The sequence below is a fragment of the Eretmochelys imbricata genome, chromosome 10, assembly GCF_965152235.1.
Source record: "Eretmochelys imbricata isolate rEreImb1 chromosome 10, rEreImb1.hap1, whole genome shotgun sequence".
Lineage (NCBI taxonomy): Eukaryota > Metazoa > Chordata > Testudines > Cheloniidae > Eretmochelys > Eretmochelys imbricata.
In genome coordinates, this window is record NC_135581.1 from 31,037,736 (window position 1) to 31,061,337 (window position 23,602).

A 23,602-nucleotide genomic window follows, 5' to 3' on the forward strand; every position below is an offset into this window, starting at 1 on the left:
AATCAGGATCTTAATCCCGCTCTGTTGAAGTGACTTTATCTTTTATCTCCTGGCTGCTACAATAAAACTTTTTCATGGTCATAGCCAGCACATCAATATTTCCATACAATAGCATTTTAATGATATTGAAATAGAGATATAAATCTATTTTATATTTAGAGAAAGTAAAAAGTTCTTTTTGTCTTAAATACAAAATGTTATATATAGCTGTAATATCAATAGGCAGAAATCGGGGGGACTACATTTCATTTCATTTGTGCTTTACAACTCAGCAAACAACATTGACCAGGACAAAGAATAAAATATATTTTTATAAGCAAATATACAAGCTATCAGGTTCTCACATAATCCTGATGTAGCTTAGAATTGGCAACAATGAATTTGGTTGCTGTATCAGGAATTGCAGTGGTAAGTCTCTGCTTTATGTTTAAAATAGCATCTGGCTAAAAGAAATGTGTCTTATGGTATTTCAGTGTCTCACCTCTACGGTGAACACTGGGAACTCTCTACCTGGGAAAAGGAAGAATCTTTTCTATGGAAAAGAGATTTATAGGTTATAATCAGCAACAAATTTTAAGTGAAAATGACACTTACATAACTGCACCCTGCAACACAGTCACTTTTTTCATCACATTTTTAGTTGCATAACACCACACTTATAGTACAATATATCTGGACTCTTCAGGTTTAGATCCAGAAACATAATCCATTTATATATGGAACACAAGTTACCTACCAGAGGGAAAGCACTTAGTTTGCCAGGATGGGTGTGGTATGTTGATGACAATAGATCTGTTTTGTGCACTATATGGCATGTGTTGCTACAGCCTCTTTGTACACAATCCAGCATATAACCATGTGTGTGTAAACTCAGTGGACTCCAGTTAGCATTAAGGTTCTTACTCAAAAGCAGGTCCACTTAGGTAGAGATAGGTAGAAGTTAACAGTGACTTTACTTACACTGTTTACTGGTTTACCAGTTAACAGAGAATGAAAATTTGGATAGTATAGGTGCTGACATAATAAGAAACACTATCAGCATATACTTAAAATTTCATTTCTAAAGAGCTTCCTCCATCAAATGAAACTCCCCATCATTACACAGTAAAGATCTCAGGCCTTTCGGTGGTGGTTTGGGAGTGTCAAGTGGCAAACATCTGCCACATGGCTGATTTGCATTCCGAAGTGCCAGGTGGTAGGCATCTCAGGTGGGTGGGCTCGGGACGTCCAGTTCATAACCCCTCAGTGTCTTTTCCTCCTCAGTATTCCTTTATCACATATGCAGGTTTTTGGACGTAAAGCTGTTGGGACAGAAAAGTGTTCTGTTTTAAGACCAATAATACATATTAACAGTGAAGTCACAAGTTAAACCAGGAGAGAAGAATCAACTCCCTTTTCCACACCAGACAGAAAGCTATCCCCTTCCTCCTCGGTACTGAGCCCCAAAGAAAGAGAACCCTCTCTCACTATAAGAGCAAGGAATGATTAACCATTGGATCAAACTCTTAAGGGAATGGATGAATTCTCCATCCCTTGAGATCTTCAGATCCAGACTGGATGCCTTTCTGGAAGACATGTTTTAGCCAAACACAAGTTACTGGGCTCCTACAGGGGTAACGGTGAAATGTAATGGCCTGTAACATACAAACAGATCATACTAGATGATCTAATGATACCTTCTGGTATTAAACACTTTGAATCTATGAAACCTTTTCCACAGTGAAAGAAGAGAACTGCTGTAAAAGAAAAATAAGCTAGAATCTAGCATGGCTCCTGGCTGAACAAAAACGATCTGATGTGGAAGTTGTACATCATTCTATTTCTGAATGAAAGCTAGAAGAGCTACATATGCACAAGTACAAGTTTCTATTGTGGAGGAGATAGTTGAGAGGTTCAGACAGAAGCTAAATCTGCGATGAGTTATAGCTGAATCAGATAAGTCACATAGGGAGGCACCACCTATGAGAGACATCGCAGGATGACACGATGAATGGGATGGATGTGGAAGAAGACAAAGGAAAGTGGAAGAACATGGCAATATGGTAAGGAAAAAGAGCACCATTCAGTCTCAGTGCTAGCAATATACATTTCATCTTTGAAAAGTAGGAGATGACCTGAATGAGAAGAGGCCAAGGATGGACAGCAGTCTAACCAGCTATCTAAAGGCAAGACCAGCATGGGAGCAGCTCAGAAGAAGCAGCAGGTGATCCTCACTCCTCAGTTGAGGAGTTGATAGTGAAGAATGAGATCTAGACCATCTCTGACCCAGACACAGGGTGCTATCCTGACCACCCAGTGCTGGCACGAGAGATGCAACAAAAAGTCAAAGTGTAACTGTTCTGTACAGGACACGGTGATACCTGGATACCTTCTGCTTCAGCACTGATCTTGCAGGTCAACACAGAATTTAGGTAACACATAACAGAGGAAACGGTGGGAAAAGGATTGGGTGCAGGTGGTGGAAAACTAGCTCTGAATCCAATTGATTGCATGATACGGACATTTTTAATTCCTCTAGGTGTGGTTAAGGCAAAATTTCTTTCTCTTAGAGTCAGTGGGGAACTGGTCTGAGTTTTGGGCAATATGAGAAACCTGGACTCCTCAGAGTCAGGAACCAGGGTGTGGGAGGTCAGGTTCAGTGGTTGAAGCCGTTAGTGGTTGGGCCTGAGAAGTCAAGCTAGAGTCAGTAGCTGGAGTCCAGAGCCTTGGGTCACAGCAAGGTCAATAGCCAGGGACTGGAGCCTAGGGTTGAGCCAGAGTCAATAGCCAAGAACCGTAGCCAAGGATCAAGTCAGAGTCAATAGCCAGAAAACAGGGGGCAGGGCAAGGAGGTAAAAATAATGCTGGATCTGTTTCAACAGCAGGTCAGGGAGCTGCCTTGTTCCACAGACAACTTCCTGATACTCCCTCGAGCTTAAATAGTAGGTCTGGGTCAATCAGAGGTCATGGTAGGGGCTGCCAGTCATCTCTACTGTGGTCAGCACTTCCAGCAGTGGCTGGTCTCCCAGAATGTATGGTGCATTCATGATGGCTCTGCCATGGCAGCATGGAAGTTCTGGGGTCAAGTCCTCCTTCAGGGGGTGCCTGTGGGGTATTGTAGGACCAGGTTGTCAAGGTGATATTTTTGAAACTCTTGTACAAGTCCAGGGGTGTGAATGTTACTGGCAGGCTCCTAGGAGACTCTCTGGGACCAAAACCTTCTCAGCCTATGAGGTACCACAACTGACCCCACTTCAATCCAAAGTCCAGTGTGGTCTGGACCTCGTACTCCTCATGGCTTTGAACCAGTGAGGGCAGTGGTTGTGTTCTGTCAGGGAACAGGCTTTCAGTGTATGGTTTCAAGAGAGAAACAAGGAAGATCATGTGCAATTTGAGGGACTAGGTAAGCGGAGTTTGAAAGTGACAGGGCTGATTTTCTGATAAATCTGGTAGTTTCCAAGGATTGGGTGGTCTAGCTTGTGAGATGGCCTGTTCATGGTGAGATTCTTAGCAGATAAGCAGACCTTCTTGTGTACAGAAAAGACTGGCCCCTCCTGTTTCTGGCTGTCTGTGTATCATGCATCTTAGCATCCTCAAAGTGTCCCCTTAGTTTTTCTTTTATATGGTGGATTCATTGAACCAAGTCAGCAGGCAGTGGGTTCAGGGAGGCTACTGGTAGTGCAGGAGGAAATGGCTGAATCCATAGTTAGCAAAAAAAAAAATAAAAATAAAGAGCTTTTCCCTGTGGAGGCATGGTCGGTGTTGTATGCAAATTCAGCATACAGTACGAGGGTGTCTTGGCTGTAATTAAGAAAGGACTGTAAATATTGCTCAAGTACCTTATTCATCCTCTCTATCTAGCCATCCGTCTGCAGGTGGTATGCTGAGGAGGAATAAGCGTGGACGTTTAGTAGCCTGAGGGTTTTGCGCCAGAGGCAGGGGAGCCCAGGGAGGCAGAGGATATTTGTTACTAGGAGCTGAGCTGTCATCTGAGCTGAAGGTACATGGGCACAGGAGAGGAAGTGTGCCATCTTGGTCAGTTGATCTACAACTGTTAGCACTACTGTGTGGCCATTTGATTTGGGGAGTTCTATGATGGAATTCACGGCACTGGCTGTCCATGGCTCGGGAAGAGTCTCCAGAGGTATGAGGGTGCCAAGAGGTTTCGTGTGCAGCACCTTGGTGCAAGTTCATAAGTCACATGAGTCAACATAAGCCTGAATTTCAACCCACATCCAGGGCCACTAAAAGAAGCAGGAGACTAGGCAGTAGTTTTTGAGGCATCTGAAGTGCCCTGCTAGGGGGTTGCCTTTACTCAAATATAGTACCTGCAACTATATATGGGGCAGAACATATATAGGGCCATTAATATATTAGAGACAAGGTGGGTAAGGTAATGTATTTATTGGGCCAACTTCTGTTGGTGAGAGAGACAACCTTTCGAGCTTACACAAAGCTCTTCTTCACCCCTTCAGTCAGAGGCACTTATGACTTATTACAACAATCTATAACCCACTAACCCTCCCCTAGCTGCTTCCACCCCTTTCCTCCTCATGAATACAGGGGTGTTAAAGGGCCACTTAATCTTGAATGGTCCCTTGAAATGTGTTTTAAATACTTATGCTAAACAATCTGTTCCATGTTGTATTTTGCTGTGACACTCTGAGGGCAGGTCTACACTTAAAACTCTGCAGCTTCTCCCGTCAGCATAGACCTGGGATCAAGTCCCATGAATCCTCACAGTACGGTAACACAGTCAAGTATTTCTCAGTAAAGTCTACAAAGAACTGCTGATTAGTTATGATTATTATTTAGAGAAGATTGATCAGATTCAGGCTGATCGACAGCTTCCATGAGAACAGTAGATGGAAATTAAAAACACCGTCTTGACTGGGTGGTTTACTTGGGGAGCACAACCAACCACCTCTGAGATGAATTTGAGATGAATTTATGCCTTTCAAAGCTGATTACAAACCCAGTGGAGATACACTGAGGCCAGTACTGAGGAGTATCATTACTGTAATGCTTTCCTTGAGGTAAGAAAATTGTCAGCCATGTTTGAACTTTGGACATGGACAACCTCACCAATTTTCATCTCATCTTGAACCCGGTCTCCTTCTTGGGCTCTATTATCAAGAAGGTGGTGATGAGTCAGCGTGAGCTACACTTGCATTTGACAGATTTCTTTGATCCATATTAGTCCATTTTCAGATTGAGTTACAGAACAAAGACTGTGCTGACCTTGACGAGCGATGATCTGCTAGTAGCAGACTAGGGTAAGATGATTCTATCAGCAGCTCTTGATACCATTGACCAGGTGGAAATTTTGACTCAGCTGCAGGACTTTGGAAGGGTGAACAAGGAAGCCCTTCAGCAAGTTTGCTGCTTCCTCTCTGAGGGATTCTTAAGGGTTATGCTGGCCAATTGCTTGCTTTCCCTCAGGGCGCCCACATAGTTAGCTAACTTAACTTAACAAATGCAAGGTAAAATCCTAGTTAAGACAAGGCAATTTGTAGTTTTCACATTAGTTAGCAGGTCGAATTACAGAATAGGCTCCCCCCATCTTTAACTCAACCTGCTAACTAGTGTGGGAAAAAAACCTGCCTAGTCTGCTATGAGCAGGTACCATCTGTATTCATAGTGCTGTGTTGTTTCCATTTAGCAAGTATGTTGGAAGCATGCCAGGATGGGTATAGAGAGGTAAGCAAGGGCTCACTTTTACATCTGGGAAGGAGAGGGAGAGGGGGAAAGTGAGGAGGAGACTTTATGTGAATTGAGAAAGGAGGAGAGCCATGAGATAAATTTTCTCACCTATTATCCCCCAAGCTTTAAAGCTGTGAGCAGAGTTGTCCTTAGAGCTGTGAGATTTCAAAGGTTTAGTTACATTAAGCCAGGTGTGGATGAGAGGTCCTACTGCCCTGTGGCAGAGATGTGGCCTAGATCAGCGTTTTTCAAAGTTTGGGTTGCGGCATGTAAGGCACTGGGTCGCTCTGGTCAGCACTGCCAACCGGGATGTTAAAAGTCCCATTGGCGGTGCTGCCCAGCTAAAGCAGGCTAGTGCCTACCTGCTCCGACACCGCGCTGTGCCCCAGAAGCAGTCAGCAGTGGGTCCAGCTTCTAGGCAAAGGGGCCACTGTGCGCCGCACGCTGCCCCCGCCCCAAGCACCATCGCAGCCAATGGGAGGTGGGGGTGGGGTGTGCCTGTGCGGAAGAGCCACATGGAGCCGCTTTTGCACCTCCGTGTAGGAGCTGGCCAGTCCGCTGTGCCAGGACAGGCGGGAAGCCTGCTTCTGCACCCTGACTGTGCTGCTGACCGGGAGCCTCCAGAGGTAAGTCCATGCCCCAACTCCGCACCCCAACCCTCTGCCCCAGCCCTGACCCCCAACCAAACCTGGAGCCCCCCCTGCACCGCAAACCCCTCATCCCCAGAGCCTGCACCCCCAGCCCAGAGCCCTAACCCCTTCCCACACCCCGACCTCCTACCCTAGCCCAGAGCCCCCTCCCACCCCCTGAATTCCTCATTCCCAGCCCCACCCCACAGCCCTCACCCACACATCCCAACCCTCTGCCCCAGCCCTGAGCTCCTCCCACACCTCAAACCCCTCATCCCCAGCTCCTTCGGGTCACTGGCATCAACAATTTTCTTCAACTGGGTCCCCAGAAAAAAAGTTTGAAAACCACTGGCCTAGATGAAGGGGTCCAGCTGTCATGCTGGGGCAGGAGGAGCTTGAACTAGCAGGTTTGCCCTCATAGGGTGGAGGGGTTGGCAGGGAAGGGAGGTATATTTACTGGAGGTTCCCCACTTTCTATACTCTTGGTGATTGTATATCTGCCAAAAAGTGTGCCCGTTTTTCATTCTGTCTGCGGAAAGTTGGCAAAAGGTTCTCATAAAGAAATGGAACTCACCGGGATCAGCAGCAATCTGCTTCTTTTTGGAGTTTGTGATAAGTTGATTTTCGTTCATCATTCGTACATCCTGATCCTCTACATGATTGCTGCAAAGATGAAAAACAGACCAATAGCAGGGATAATCAATAGTCTATAGACACCACTGCAGCTATGGGGAAGCACATTGCAATGTGTTACCTAAACCACTGCGAGGCTGCATCACTGCCACCACTGCCTTCTGTGAGTCACAGTCTGGAAGTGTGAGGCTTAACTCTCATATAGCCCACAGTTATAAACCTAAGAACCTAAAGTTATTCCTCACAATTGTATTTGTTGGGAGGGGTGCTCTCAAACACACATTCCAACTGCTACTACCACGTCCACTCCACAGCCTACTCCGACCTTCTCTACATGCAAAATCTGACCATCTAAACCAAAATCTGTTTTTAAATCAACTTCATTAAACCAGTGCAAACCCATGTAGACACTCTTAAACCAATTTGCAACCATCCTAAATTTATTTAGCTTAATTTGATCATTTACTGAATTAAGCTAAATTGATATAAAAGAGTTATAAACCAATTTCATACATTTATAGATTTCAAGGCCAGAAGGGATTATTATGATCATCTAGTCTGGCCTCCTGCACCATACAGGCCAGAGAATTTTACCCAGTGATTCCTGCATCAAGAGCATAACTTCTGGTTGAACTAAAAAATATCTTCTAGAAACACATCAATTCTTGATTTAAAGACTGTACGCAATGGAGAATCAAACCTGTGGTAAGTTGTTCCAATGTTACCAAATTACCCTCACTGTTGAAAATGTTCTCTTTCTTTCCAGTGTAAGTGTGTCCATATGGGAGTGTTTTATTTAAAAGTGGATTTTAGTTAAATCAATGCAACATTTGTGTGTAGACTGCAGCCAGACTATCTGTTCCTTTATGAGCAGGAATCAATAGCTTCAAAATCTCATCAAATTTAAATACATAAAAAATGTCAGCTGGATGCTTAACAATAACATCTGTAAGAGACATTCTAGAACAGATATGCATTGAATGATTAACAACTACTGATTCCTTCTGGCCTTAAAAAAAATTAGAAAAGCTATCCACCTCTGTTTATCCTAAAACAGGATCCATCTAAGAAGTAAAGACAAGAAGAAAATGATTTGCATCATGTGAGACACTTTGTCTAAGAACCCACAGATCAGCCAAGGTTTGAAGTTCTTCTCCCAAAGAACAGAAATTGAAATGGCTAAATGGGAGTACTGTTAATCACCTAGGCAAGATCTGCATACAGATAAAACCTCTTTCTCCCTCCCAACCTACCTAAAAAGAACTCCAGTTTACAGGCAAGAGTGACACCTTCCTAGCCTATGAAAAGTGGCCCATTGCACATTGTGAGTGGATCAAGAGATGAATGAGGAAGCTGCAAGTTAAGCAAACTAGAAATGACTGGCTGTAAGACTGAAGGTCAAATTGGGTAAACTACCCCAAGAAAATCAAAGCCACATGTTTTCACCCCTAATTATAAACTATATATTGCTTTCCTTGTAAATCAAATATATCATGGATAATCTTTAACCCAAAATTAGAAGCTGCAAGTTTGTTTGCTTTGTGAGTCAGATCTACCTCCTTCAATAAGTGAATATATATATATATATATCCTTCTTGCTCAATTGTCAGTCTTAAATAATGTGAAATGCTTATGTACAACCAAAGAATGCATTGGGTATGTCCTCCAGATTTAGAAGATAAGAAGGGATTTTGTTGATTTTCATTGTAAATAACTGTTGCACTCTAGACGTAATAGGAATTGTCTGGCACAAGGAAGAAGGAATGTTATAATGATATAACTTTGAGATATTAAGAGCAATTGCTAAAAGGGGTGGATCCCAATTGATAGTAGTGGCTAATAACGAAATACAATCCTTGAAATGAATTGAACATATAAAGGCTTCCGATAAGAAAAGGATTGAAGAAATTTGTTGTACACCTACACTATGGGATATCTATGGAAGCAGCAGAAAAACTGAGAGAGCTGAAATTGGAACACTCACTTGGCACATGTTCAATAGAAATCAGAGGGTGGCCCCTCCAACCAGCCTTGAAATTAAAGTATATAAAATTGAGGTCACCATGTGCAAATGGAGAGTTGACTGAATGGAATAAGAAGCTGCAGAATCCTAAGTGTGACCGATGCCCAGACCAGCCAGGTGGAAAGGACCCTCCCTCATCCCAGGTTAAGTGGATATGAAGAAGTGATGAGATTTCATTTAGAAGACTGTATTTCCCCTTTTATTCTTTAATGTAAATAACTGTAGATTATCTTGCCTAGTCTACACTTTGCAGTGAGACCTAATGTAACAATATATTAGATTTTAATTCCTTTGCATATCCAAGCAAAGTGGCCTATGAGAGATAAAAAACAATAACTTTAACCACTTGCTTTTGACATGCTAAACTTTTAACTGTTGGACCAATCCATTCAAACTATAGTAACCACACTCTTAAAAGTGTCTTAAAGACAAGTTCATCCTTGGAATGTGATAAAAATGCTAGGTACTAAAGAACTGAAACTGAGTATCATAAATAAATGTAATAAAAAATCTTGATAATTTACATTGTTGCTTGGTTTAACTGTTGAGACAACTCTAGATTATGATAATTGATTGCAAGACTGTATTGTGTGTGTGTGTACTACACATCTAGAACACTGGTTGTTGTCTACACTTGAGTGGTGAATGTGTGATTGTATACTAACGTGGCTCTGGGTGAATTAATAAATTGTTGGTTGGTTAAGACTAAGCATGTGTCCTGATTTGAGAAATACTGTTCAAGTTAAAAGTTGATCTGTAAAGAACCCAGAATGAGAACTGGAAAGCTAATGTTCCCTGAATAAAAAAAAAGAGGTTATCCTATTAGGTTCCGTTCTATATTGGCTATAACACTTATCCAATTGGCAAATCTAGTTTGTTAGATTTTAGCTTTAAAATCTAACAGGCAGCTTGGCAAATTAACAAAATGGACCAACCCCATTTTACGCTTATATATCAATCACCACAAAAAGCAACCCAAAGGGTGGGTGAGTGGGAATCCAGTGATATGATAGCTTCAGAAAACAAGAATTGCCTTTTTCCTTTTCTCTAAAGATACCTTATTGTACTAGATTTCCATTCTTGGAGACAAAGGAGGGATATCTCAAAATAACACAAAGTGAGACAGATTCTACCTCAGGCTTCATCAGTATAAATCTGAAATAACTCCACTGAAGTCACTCTGGATTTAAACAGGTCAATGAGATCAGAATCAGGCCCAGAGTTTATAAAAAGTGCTGAACAGTGCAGTGGGAAAGACAGTAGGCCAATGCCAAAAGTAACAATAAAGAAAAGTTTATACACACTTCTGAAAATGAAGGTTAAGATCCACCAAGTACTAATAGTGTGAGGTTTTATTCTCTCCACCACAAAACTGTGAGGGTAGGGTGCCTCTCCTTGGAGGAAAAAACGGAATGAAAGCTTAAAAAAGGCCAACTGAAAAGAGAGACCCAAGAGATCTCCTGAACTGAAAATCCCAGGGACAGAAGAGTTAGGGCATCCGTGGCTGGGGAACACGTTCTGCAGCACTGATCATTCAAATGGCAATTCCTTTCTTGAAACTAACTCCAAACAATAATGCTTTGTGAGTATGTGTGGAGAAGGTCATACAGTAGCTTTACAAGTCTTCAGAAGAGAAAGGAGACCCATAGTTACAGTTGGAGCTACTTGTGTCTCCAATTAAAGGTGCACTGGCACAACTCCTGAGCTGCAGGGCTACCAGGCAAGAGCAATGAGCAATGCAATGAGACAGCCATTTGGACTGGACTCTTGATAGGAACATAGGACTTGCCATACTAGTTCAGAACAGTGGTCCAACTAGTTCAGCAATCTGGCACCAACACTGACCAATATCAGATGCTTTGGAGCAAGTTCACGAAATCCTATACTAGGAAGCTGTGTGATAACGTCTCCTCAGAAAAAGTGTCTCATAAAGCCCAAATAGTCAGAGGTTGGCTTATGCCCTTGTTTATTTTTAAAATTTTTATAACAACTTTGGATATTCTTGTTATCTAAATAAACATCTAATCCCTTTTTGAATCCTATTATGGTTTTGGCCTCAAATGATAATGGCAAGGAGTTCCACAAGTTAGCTGTGTACTATATGGGAAAGCATTTCCTTCTGTACATTTTCAATTTGCCACTATTCAATTTCATTGACAAGCCATGTCAATCAGTTCTCCTTTATCCACTGTTTTACAATGTTCCTTTGCAGAAACCATACTGGTTAGATCCTATTATATAATCACCTTCTAACTGTTTTATATCTGTACTCTTAATTATCATTTTAGCCAATTTACCAGGCACAGATATAAGGCTCACAGGCCAGTATTTCCTCAGATCACAACTCTTTTTATTTATAGATACAACATTTAATACCCACTCTGGTATCAATTCTTTGGTATCACAGCTGATGTTTATGAGAGATTGCAAAGTTAAGTCACAGCTTTCTTAAGTTCTTTTAGATGAATTCTTTTAGAATGAACTCTTTTAGATGAACTCTTGGATGAATTCCATGTGGGCCTGGTGACTTATTGCTTTTAGTTTGTATCAGCATCTCTCATTTTGACACTTCAGTCTGATAGTACCTCATCTCCATTACCGGTAAAAAGAATCTCCCCAACATTGTCTGGGGAAGATTGTTGCAAAGGTCCTTATCCCCCTTAATTGCTCCCTTTAACTCTAGTGATCCAGCTGACCCACCAACAAGAGTATTGCAGGCTTCCTGCTAATGACATACTTAAATAATTTCTTATTGTTTGTGTGATGGGCATGGAGCTGCTCCTTAATAACTGAGGAATAGTGTGTGTTGATTTGATATGTTTACTGTATGAAAATATTGGGTTAGTTTAATAGGCTGTTGTAAGGAAAAGTAAGCAGGAAGAAAACAATAGCTTGAGATAAGCCACTCCATGGTAAACCCTTGAGGGTTACCGGGGAATGGCTGAGCCATTGGCTCTGAGGAGCCTGGCTTGACCTCCTGTTTAGCCCAAAGGACTGGATTGATCCAGAAGGGAACAAGCCCAGGGACTCTCTGGCAGAGAAAAAAGGACTCTTTCTCTCTAGAGATGAGATAGTTGCTGGGTAACTGGACAGGGAAAGCAGACTGATGCCAAGACCACTGGGGTGTCTGAAGAAGGTAGACCTGCTTAGGTCACTATCAAGGGATGGTAAACCTTAAGTATGAATGATAGACATGTATGTAGATATTTTCTTATTTTAAAATCAATTTTTTCCTATTATGCTTTGTTCCTTTGTGAAAATAAACAAGAAGGCTAGCTGGTCACTGTATTCACCACGAGTCACAGGCTCCCAAAGGGAAAAACTGCAGGTGCTGAACCCAGCTGAACTTGCTGTGTAAGTATGGTTAATACACAGGATACTGCTGCCCAAAGCCCTAGCAGAAGGATAATTGCAGAATTCCACCACTAGAGAAGTAAAGACATGAGGCCTGACTCCTAAGCAGGTGCACAAAGGAACAGAGTGACCACAAAGGGGACAGAGTGCAGTTAGCCTTGTAACATCAATTTGTTTTTCTACCTTTAGCTATTTGCTCCTTGAAATGCGTCTGGGCCCTACTAATTTCCTTCTTATATTTTCATCCTGTAATTTATGCTTCTTTTAATTGGCTTCACTAAGATTGGTTTCCATATTCTGAAAGATCTCTGGCTTGAATAACCTCTCAAACCTTACCAGTTAGCCAGACTGGTTTACTGCTTACCTTCTTGTTCTATGGTATGTATACTGTGTGAGACTCTAGTATTGTTTCCTTAAGTAGAATTGATGCCAAATGGAAGGATTTTAATTTTTTTTTTTTACTTTTGACACTAACTTCCTCATTTTATTGAAATCTACTTTTCTAAAATTTAACATCACTGGGTTGGTATCTGATCCTTTGAATACAATATACAGCACAACTGCTTTCTATGCCAGTCAGTACATAGCACAGCAATTCTTGACAGTAACGTAGAAGTTGCTGACATCAGCCACTGGAGATAAAATTATGTAAATAGGATTCTTCATTAAAATGAAAGCCCAGCACATACCTAATAACTGTATTCTTCTCTCGTTGGCAAATCCTCTCATCATCTGTAAAGAGAATGGTATGATATGGGACCACAGGGTCGCAAGTGGGCAGGATGCCATGCACTATGTGGCTCACCATGTCTAGAATTCCATTGTACACAAGCAAGTCATCTACAAGAAGCTGGAAACACAAAACAATCAAGAATCAGTTTTGTTCAAGCAACAGTTTATATTATTATTCATGAAAACTGAAAACTCTTCTGGAAAAAGCATCTGAATGAAATGTCATTGCTCTCAATACAGTCCTCTCTGTCAGCTGAATAGGAGTTGCACCATTTGTTCCAGGAGAGCTGCTCACTAGTTTAGCTGCATCTCTGTATCAAACAGTTTGCATCTCTCTCACTTTGCCTCTGGTGCTTTCTCACACTCTGTCTCCTGGCAGATTAGTTTCTAATAAAATATATGAGCAGGCATAGAAGACCTGACTACACCCTATTACAGAAATTGATTCTGTTATTCTGCATGTTATTAACTTTAATGAATCATCATGTTTTTAAAAACTTAGACATTTATGTTGAAGTTGCACACAAAAAGAGTGAATCACACTGTGATAAATTATGAGTATGAAATAAAAAAGGAAATTAGGGCAAGCTGACTCATAAAAATTGCTTATGAATAAGTACTTACACCAAATTCTCTCACTCCCCTTTGGGGAGTTTTTGCATAATTCCACAGTTTGATCATTGACACGGTAGTGGGCAGGTCAAAAATAACATAAACCCTATTCACCTGTCAGAGAAAAGAATTCATTTAATTTTCAGTAAAACATGACAAACATCAAATGAAAGAATGCAAACATAAAGCATGATAAACGTAAAGAACAGGACTCAAATTTTGTATTAAAGGAGCAGAGCTGGAAAGCAGAAAAATGATATTTAAGCATTTAATGAGTTCATCTATCATCTCCATGCCAAAGATTCACAGATCTAGTTCTCCACTCTGGACCTCTCTCCTGTTCAGACTGAAATCTCAGCTTGTCTCTCTAACATCTCCTCCTGGATGTCAAGCCATTAGCTTAACCCACAACAGAGCTCTTCTTTCTTCACCCAAAGCCTTTCCCTCTCCCTCCTCTCTGTTACTGTGGCCAGCACCACCTTCCTGCTTCTCATCCCTGGAACCAGGGCGTCCTCTTTGACTGATCTTGCTCTAGGTTCACTGATTCAGGCTAGTCGAAATCTTGCTGCTTCTTCCTGCACAACATCTCTAAGACCTGGCCTTGCCATCCACACAGCGAAAACGCTCACCTAGGCCCTCATCATCTCATGTCTCGACTGCTGCAACATGTCCTCGACAAATGCAATTTTCACCACTTACATCCATCCAAAATGCTATGGCAAAGATCATGTTCCTGCCTCATCACTCCAACCATGTCCCTCCACTCTGCACATCTCTCCACTGGCTCCCCCCTTGCTATTGCATCAAAAACTACTGGTCTTGGTTATAAGGCCCTTGTGGCCTATCCCCACTTACCTTTCATTTCTGATATGCTATCGAGATAATGACTCTCCTCTCTGCATTCCTAACAACGTCTCCTCCACTGCCCACTTGTTACATTTTCCAACAAGCACCTTGGTGCTGTGTTCCATGCTGCCCCTTTTGCCCAGGAACTACTCCTCATAACATTTGTAAAGCTACCTCATTGTCCTCTTTCAGATCCCTTAAAACTCCGCTTTGCCCTGAGGCTGACTAAAAACTTAACATGGCTGGCTAGGATCGTCACATTGCTTCCGTGTGCTCCCCCTCTGTTGGTTGCGTCAGCCTGTTGTCTCTTGTCTCATATTCAGACTGTAAGCTCTTTGGGGTAGGGACTGTCCCTGTGTTCTGTGTTTGTACAGCACCTAGCACCACAGGGTTCTGATCCATGACTGGGACCTCCTCAGCACTACTGTAATTCAGGTAAGTTTAGCAATAGACCATGGATAAGCCTTGCCACATGTTCTGAAGCAGTTCACTGATCTCAGGAGTATGCAAGCCTATTTTTAAAAGTTGAAAATAATAATATTGTATCTTTTCAATATATTGTTCTACTCTTATTTCTTGCTAGGATTCTATCTTTGGGCTTCAGGGAGAGTCTGGTTCCATGAATACATTCTCCACAGGGAGAGCTAACTTTTCCAGGACAATCTCTTTAAAGAAACAGTATTTCTGGTTATCTTTAAGAAGGGATGGTGTTGTCATGCCTCAGGGGTCTTTACTCACATTCTTGGGGTTTTAATATGCTTTCTAAGGCGGCAATTAAGTATATACTACTGTAAATCTGGTTTCTGTAACTTTAGGTTGCCAGATGCTGACACTGAGTTTTTTATTTTCTGAATCCACCTGAAATATAGATCTGACACTGCCTTGCCTGTGAGAAGATTAATGGTGGTATTTAATATACTGGCTCAGCTTTCTAATTTACCTGGGAGCTCAGGGGACTGATTCTGCTCTCAGCTACACAATTAAAGATAGGAAGTACTCCACTGAAGACACTGGGCCAGGTTCATGGGGGTGGTTGGGCCCAAGGTGGCTTAACAGTGGCTTTTAAGCCACATTTTTGTTGCCTTGATTCTTGGACTGGCTACATCTGGTGCAGTTTAGTAAAATATCTGATCTGTCCTGCAATTGAGAAAAACCAAGCCAGCCAAGCCCCCTGCCCTTCCCTCCACCCAGCATAGATTCTGCCTTGTGACAGTTACATTCAGGTACAATAATTAATTTGCTGGCTATTCGTATATATTAATAGTAAAACAGCTATCAGAGATGGAGAAATGAATCATTCCGACCAACCAAATATCTATCTTACCCCAAGACAGAACTACTCTGCCTGATTAAATACAAGGCGTAAAGAAAAAAGGAAGATTATTTAACAGAAAAGAGAAGTTTGCTGAATGTGTTGCAGATCTCCAGTTAAAGAGGGGCACACTTGTTTTGGTAGGTCCCTGGAACAGTTCAAAGCAGCCTGGCCATTAGGCGGCACATGCATTCCAAAGATTTGGTCCAGCATTCCAACAGATTCCATTACAGAGACTGCCCTTTTCACACCCCGCAGGATCAGCTTGCTTCCTCTTCCTGACACTAACCACCCTCCAAAGAAGAGGGAAAGGAGGAAAGAGCTATGTGGATGTACACAGATACATATATATTAGGGGAACTCCAGCTACTGGTGAGTTATTTTCCTTTTACTATCATAAAATGGGTTTTGCTAACTCCCAGTTATTAGGGAGATTAGCAAGCAGTAGACAGCTACAGAGGGAGGGCTAAGGAGATTTAATTAAACAGAAACTGAAGCACTACTCTCTCAAATCAGTAATCAGACTGGCATCTCAATGGAAAGAGGAATGCTTCATCAGGCATGGTTCAAATGCCAAGTACCAGCTTTACATATTGCCATAATGGAAACATTACAGAGGGAAGTCATTGAGGTAACCAGCCTGTCTCTTCTCTCGCTCCAAGTCCCCCTCAGTAGCAGCTGGTGCCCAAAGCAAATGGTGGAGCTCCAGTCACTCTGCGCCTTCCCCTTTCCTGCTCTTTACCATTCCTCCCAACAAGGACATAGGCAAAAGGCCCCACCTTAGCTCCCTCCCTCCCCTCTCCTGAAAAGAAGCTAGTGGCTCCAGCCACTCAGCTGCCACTGTCAGACCTGACAAGCCAAAGGCCATCCCTCACTGAGCTCCCGAATCTCCCTGCTAGGCGCCGATGCTGCGTGAGAGGCCCAGCCCTTCACCACTGGGCTGCTAACCATCCATTTCCCTCTTCCTACACACTTGCTGCCTCTGCTCCTGTTTAAATTTGCAGGACACTGGACAGCTCTGCTTCCCTTTCCCACTGCCACAGCACTTAAGGAAGGCATGGAGCTCTATACTGAGGCTGTGTTCAGACACTTTGGGGCTAATCTTCTTTAGCCTCAAAGGGAATTGAAAAGGCAGCCTGTGAACATGTGCTGGTCTCTGCACTGTTCAATACTTTCACTGGAAGAAGGAGTTCTCTTGGGAGCTAGAGGCAACCACTTCCATCAACCTCTTCCTCCCCGGACAGCTGCACTGCAGGGGCTAAATGTCAGCAGCCCCTCTGGACTGCTCTCCATGGAGCTGCACTGGGAAAGAAAGGGGAGAAAGGATGGATATTTGGCAACTCCAAAAATATAAAGAGGGGATGATTTAATTGGTGGGGCTTAGTCCCTTCTGAGGCACTACTGGTCTGTCTGGTATTGGCAGTCCATTTTCATAGCCTTCAACTGTTATTGTTTTCCCCTTGGACATCTCCACAAAGAGCCAGATGATTCTGACGGGCTTAGTTGTATTTATCATTCATTTATTTATGGTAGTACCCACTGTGTGCTAGACACTTTCCAAACACTCAAGGATAGTCCCTCCTCTGAAGAACTCACAGTCTAGGGGCTGGCAGGCAAGCTGACAGAGATTAGAGGGAAGAGGAACATTAGGCAATTTATATTCAAATCAATTTGATTCATTGTAGTTGAGGGGGTTTAAGTGGGACTTTAGTGATGCAAACGCCTTGAGCTCGGAGGCGAATGTCACTCAAGGAGCCAAGCAAGTGAGTACACTTTTCCCAATAAAATACACAAACTTCTAGATGCTTTATTGCACTGGGGGATGGAGGGAGGGGAACTACAGAGGTCTATCTGCAGAGGCAAACATCTGCACAGTCCTCAGAACGGGGAAGGGGAAAGAAAAATATTTAAATCCTGTTGCAGGTCCTGGTACGTCCTATCAGACTTCTTGAAATTGGAAGGCACAAAGGCTGGATACTTGCAGACATCCAAGGCAAAATCCTTAAGGCCTTTAAGAATCGGTAAGGACACCTTCCTCTTTCCTTGGATTGGAAAACACTGAATAATTTATACAACTTCCTTGGAATTGCAGCCACAAGAATCTCCAAAGCTTTGTTGTCCTCTGGAGAGTAAGAGGAAAAGGTAATGAGAATTCATTCATTCATCCAGGAATCTCTTTCACCACCTGACATCCTCCAAGTCCTCTACAGTCAAAAATGTTAACTCCAGTGCTGATGGAAGCACAGAAGCTTCAAGGAGATGATGGCTCTCAAGCAACTTGTTTTTCAGGTGGGTGAGGTCCACCAGACTGTTTCGATCTAGGAGAAGGTGCTCTAACAGCCCTAACTGTGAAATTAAGACCATACTGGCATGTAAGCTGAACACTGACCATGAGTAACATGAGATGGAACAGTAGTTCCCCATACAGTTGCGGAGATGTAAGGGAAAATACAGGACTCTGCTCTGGGGGAATGATAAGAGAACCAGGGCCAGGTGATTCAGAGGTATCTGACATTGGACACTCATCCTCTCTGAGAACAAATGAAGCAGTTGGTTTGCTGAGTGTTAACTGAAGCGTGGGTATCTATCTCAAAGATTCATATGGATCTGACCTAAACCTCATTTGAGGCACCTTCCATCCAGACAACGGATCAGAGGAACCTCTCAGTGCAAATCCTGATGGATCTGTAAAGATTTTGCTCCAAGTCCCAGAATTAAATCCTTCCTCAATCCTCATAATAGTTTCTAACTTTAGCATTGGCTTGGCGGGTATTAGACCTGGTGTGGAACTAAATAATCACTTGAACACCAGACCTGATGCTTCAGTGGATCCAAGCATATTGAATCTGACTGTTGAGAACAAAGCCCTGCACAGAAACGTGGCATAGAAATATGGTCAGAACCAGAGTCTCCCCTGCGCCTAGAAAGTGATCAATTCAACTCTCTTGACCTCCTTACTTCCTGCTTAGCGCTCTCTTCTTTGCAAGAGTACTTGTTAAAATGGTCTCTCTTTTCTACCAAAAGGCTCCAACAGGGGAGTCAAAGCCTCCTGAAACTCCAGATAGAACAGATGACCCAAGGATTCAGAGACCGAATGGAAGATCTGCACACTATGGCACCTCAGTCTGTGCAAAAGCATCACTAAGTTAATTGCTCTGATGTTTTCTCATCCCAGAAGTAGAGACTGCACAGGCAAAACAAGTTTGGGAGTGTGACCTTCCACTGAATGCTGGAAACATTTTACAGTTACTTACTGGTAACTGTTGTTCTTTGAGAGTGTGGCCTTTGCATATTCACACTTGTGGGACCGATGCATCCTGGGGTCGAGCTGTGGACTAGAGAGCAGTCCCTTAGGGCCATTTGCCCCTTCTGGATTCTGAAGGTACAAAAGGAAGCATGGCACAAACCATGCTCAGTTTGTTTCCTAATTTCAGAATTCTTCACCTGGAACTCTGAAGAAGTGGGGAAAGTTGGCAGGGACTGTGAATATGCAGAGGGAACACTCTGGAAGAATGACAGTTACTGGTAAGTATCCTCCCCTTCTTTGAGTGGCCTCTGTATATTCCCACTTGTGGGAGAGTAGCAAGCAGTGCAACCTACTCAGAAGGTGTACTGAGGAGTTTTAGATGATCAGAAACTGCAAGATTGCGCAAATGAGGACCAGCTCTGAATGGCAGGTCAAGAAAGAATTATAAGTGACCATAATTTTGTTCTTCAAGATCAGACATGAGTGAGGGACAAATCTGGTTTCAAGTACATACAAAACTTCAGGTAACAGTTTTGCAAATTCTCTGAAAAAGACAGATGGCCTGCAATGGATGCTGTTTTTAGATTAGATGAATACCATTAGTTATAGTCAGGTGAATGAACACCTGGTGAGTCATAACAATGATGCAAAAGAGAGCTGGGGAAATACAAACAGGATAGTGGCCTGTAAGAGACGGAAACAGACATGACTTGAGATTGACAATGTGGATAAAATCACTGCCCACATCACATTTCCCATATGGACTACAGTTTACAGAGAATTGGCCATTTGGACTGTACCTGACTATGACTGGGCTGTAACTATTGTTATGAAGGATGTCCTCTTCAGAGGTGTATGGTACAGATAATATTCTCACCAAGAGCAAACTGGAGGTCCCAAGAGCTTTGTGAAACAAGACTCCAATCCCAAAGCAGAAGAGATGCATGCACCAGAGGGAATAAATACATCCACCTTGTGGTACTCCAGCACAACCAACTACACTGCTACAAAGAAATCAAGATTCTTTGGCACAGCCATGAAGGCAAAGTCTGGGGCCGAAGAAGTCAGGAAAAGATCTCCACTGCATAGCATTTACAGAAGAAAGAGCACATCCGGGAGAAGAGGTAATTGTATAAGGAATAACATGCACATGACTGTGGCGTTTCAGGTATATTGCATACTTACAAGAGTATGGTATTGCAATTAGTCTTGCGTTTTTCATTACCCCAAGAAATGCAGATATCCAAGAATTCCTACATATCTGGAGGCATTACCTCATTTATATCCATTGCACTGCAACATGTAATGCTGTTTGTATAATTTCCCAAGCTGTTTTCTTTTTTTGTATTTGAAATTTCTCATCAATTGACAGCTTAAGTTTATAATTGTAACTTAACATTCGGAGGGCTTGTCTACAATGGAGTAGCAATGTGCACAACGGGGCTGTGATTTCTAAAGGGGACTAATGTGTCACACAGTAATTGGTCTGGGTAAGCCCTGCTGGTATGCACTAAAAGTTCCCTAGTGCACACCAGCAGGGCCTACACAGACCAACTACTGCATGGCAAATTAGTGCACTTTACAAATCACATCTCTGCAGTGCGCATTACTAGGGTGACCACCTTTTCAAAAGGCAAAAGTGAGACACAAGCAGGTAGGTTGCCAACCCTCCCGGTTTCACCAGGAGTCTCACGGAATTGGGCTCTGTCTCCCGGAGGCTACTGTAGCCAATCTGGGAGATTTTAGGCTACTATAAGTCAGGTGGCACAGCGGGGCAAAGGCAGGCTTCCTGACTGCCCTGGCCCCAGGCTGCACCCGGAAGTGGACAACACACCCCTGCAGCCCCTGAGGGAGGGGCAGGGGGCTCCACGCGCCACCCCTGTCTGCAAGCACCTCTTACTTAGCTCCCATTGGCCGCAGTTCCCGGCCAATAGGAGCTGTGGAGTTGGCGCTCGGAGCGGTGTGCAGAGCCCCCTGCCCCTCCCTCAGGGGCTGCAGCCTGCCTTAGCCCCGCTGCGCCGCTGACCAGGAGCTGCCTGAGTTAAATGCTGCCTGGCTGGAGCCTGCACCCCAACCTCCTACCCCAGCTCTGAGCACCCTCCCGCACCCAAGCTCCCTCCCAGAGCCTGCACCCCACCCCCCTCCTCCACCCCCACCCCCTGCCCCAGCCCTGAGCCCCTCCTGCACCCAAACTCCGTTCCAGAGACAGCACCCCCTACCCCAATCCCCTGTCCTGGGCCCCCTCCTGCACCCAAACTCCCTCCCACAGCTTGCACCCCCTCCTGTACCCCAACTCTCTGCCCCAGGATCAGCCCAGAACCCCCTCCCACACTCTGAACCGCTCAGCCCCAGCCCGGTGAAAGTGAGAGTGTGAGAGAGCGAGCAACGGAGGGAGGGAGGGATGGAATGAGCAGAGCAGGGCCTCGGAGAAGGGGTGGGGCAGGAGCGGAGCCTCATGGCAGGGCCAGGGCACAGGTGTTTGGGTTTGTGCGATTAGACAGTTGGCAACCCTACATGCAGGAGCCCCACCCGTCTTTGTGGCCCCACTCCCTGCCCCTCCTCTTTCCCCTGAGACCCTGCCCCCTGGTCATACTGGAAGCCAGAGCTAGGCCTTGGTAAGAGGCACTCAGGGAGCCCAGGTCGCTGTGGGGAGCCCCGAATCCTCCAGCTGCCCTGGGTAGGTGCCCCGGGTTGTCGAGACATGGTCTGGGGGTGGTTTTTGGGCACCCCAACATCCCACCCAGGGCAGGTGGAGGGTCCGGGGCTCCCCACAGCGGCCCGGGCTCCCTGGACAGCTCTTACTATGGCCCGGCACTGACTTCCACCTTGGCCAGGGAGCGGGGCCTCAGGGGAAAGAGGAGGAGCAGTTGCAGGGCCTCATGATGAGGGGGGATAAAGGCCCACCTCAGCACCCCTCACTGGAAAGAGGTTAGTGCCACCCCTGAGCCTGGGGCGGGTGCGGAGCAGCACTGCAGGGAATCCAGGACAAAGGCTGTCCTGGAGTCATTTAGTCCGGGACCAGGTCTTGAACTTTGCATTTCAGGACTGTCCTGCCCAATTTGGGACGGGTGGTCACCCCACCATGTAGTCAAGCCCTAAGTCAGGATTTCCCCAACATAATAGCCAACATCAGATCTCATGTTAGACCTTCTTTGGAAACTTCTAACCTGCTCAATTCTGAAAGGTTAAGTAGAGACATGTAAATGTCCACGATACAGGTGTGCAAAATGGTTCATCCCCAAAAGTTAAACGTAGGCCAGAACTAGTCTGGTTTATCTTCTTTTTCCTTTCAGATATTAGAAACCACACACAATTTTAAAATGATGCTACTAGAAGGGGATGGATTACTCAGAACCTTGGGACATGGAACACTCTGCCTGTCCCTTCTTGTTCACTATTTTCAATTCAGAGCAGTTCAGCAGACACCAAAAGTCTTAACCATTGGCTTACATTAAATGAGTTGGTGTTCTGAGCCCACCTCTCAGTGGACAGGTGTCCACTGCACAAGACACATGCATCTGCCTCCCTTGTTGGTAGTCTCAGCTGAGAGGCCAAGGATCTACATACCCTGTTGCTAGAAGTGATGCCTCCATGTCAGAGTGCAGGCACGGGGAGGTGGGGTGGAAGGGGGGTCACAGTGTGAGGAAACCTACATTGCTGTTGTCCATGCTGTAGCACTTCAGGAGACAGAGGATTTCGTTTTGAAAGGTGTCAGTCCAGAACTTTTCACTGGCACTAACCTCACTTTAAAAAGCATACACATACACACACACGTTTGTATATCTATATCTTTGCACACATGAGACATACAGAGCACTCAGATGTAATGAAGAGGTGAAAACAGAAAAGTATTCATACCAAACCAGGAAGAATAGGTGCAAGCCACATGTGTCTGCCATCACCACTGTCATTAACTCTGTCAATCAGTTTGTCTGGAGTTCGGATATCTCCACACACCCCCTCTAAAATGTTGACACTGTCTGGAAAAGCAGCAATGTCTGAAACAAAACTTAAGCTTAACTAACCAAACAGGAAGAGTCAAAAACACCATCATTTTACAACCTATGTTTTTTCTACCAGACTTTGTCATAAATGTATTCTCTTTAGCAGTATAAATTATAAAATCCTTCCTACAGCTAGGCTGATTGGAGGACATTTATTGGTGACCTTGTCAGTTAACTGAAGAATTTAGGGCCAGATTTTCAAAGGTATTGGAATAAACCAGCAGATGGCACCTAAGTGCGAGCAGCCAAGTCCTGGAGGATCAGTGGCCTACAGGGACAAGAGGTCAGAGGAGTCCATGGCAGCTGGGACGAACTGGGGGGTGGGTGCCATCTTGTCTGTAGTATATGTGTGTGTGTGTGTGTGTGTGTGGGAGGCGCTTTGGTGGAAAGAGGAAGGATTGTGTTTCCCTTGGTGTGGGTGTGCATGAGTCTGGGGGAAAGGACAAGTTGCGAGCACTTCAGACTCAGACTCGCTAGTATCCCGAGGGCAGGTGATGACCAAGCAGTCAAAAAGCAGCGCCCCACCAG

At 44.1% G+C, this 23,602-nt stretch overlaps 1 protein-coding gene across 1 annotated transcript in view; it reads right to left on the reverse strand.

Moving 5' to 3' along the window:
• Window positions 1-213: 213 nt before the first annotated feature.
• The window catches only part of KATNIP (katanin interacting protein), a 180,783-nt gene continuing 157,394 nt past the window's right edge, over window positions 214-23,602 (reverse strand). Inside the window, exons 23-27 of the mRNA XM_077828584.1 lie at window positions 22,929-23,068; window positions 13,678-13,779; window positions 13,011-13,171; window positions 6,886-6,974; window positions 214-1,301 (exon numbers count right to left, since the gene is read on the reverse strand). Coding sequence (XP_077684710.1) covers window positions 1,243-1,301; window positions 6,886-6,974; window positions 13,011-13,171; window positions 13,678-13,779; window positions 22,929-23,068 — 551 coding nt within the window. The 3' untranslated portion in view covers window positions 214-1,242. The remainder of the gene's footprint in view (window positions 1,302-6,885; window positions 6,975-13,010; window positions 13,172-13,677; window positions 13,780-22,928; window positions 23,069-23,602) is intronic.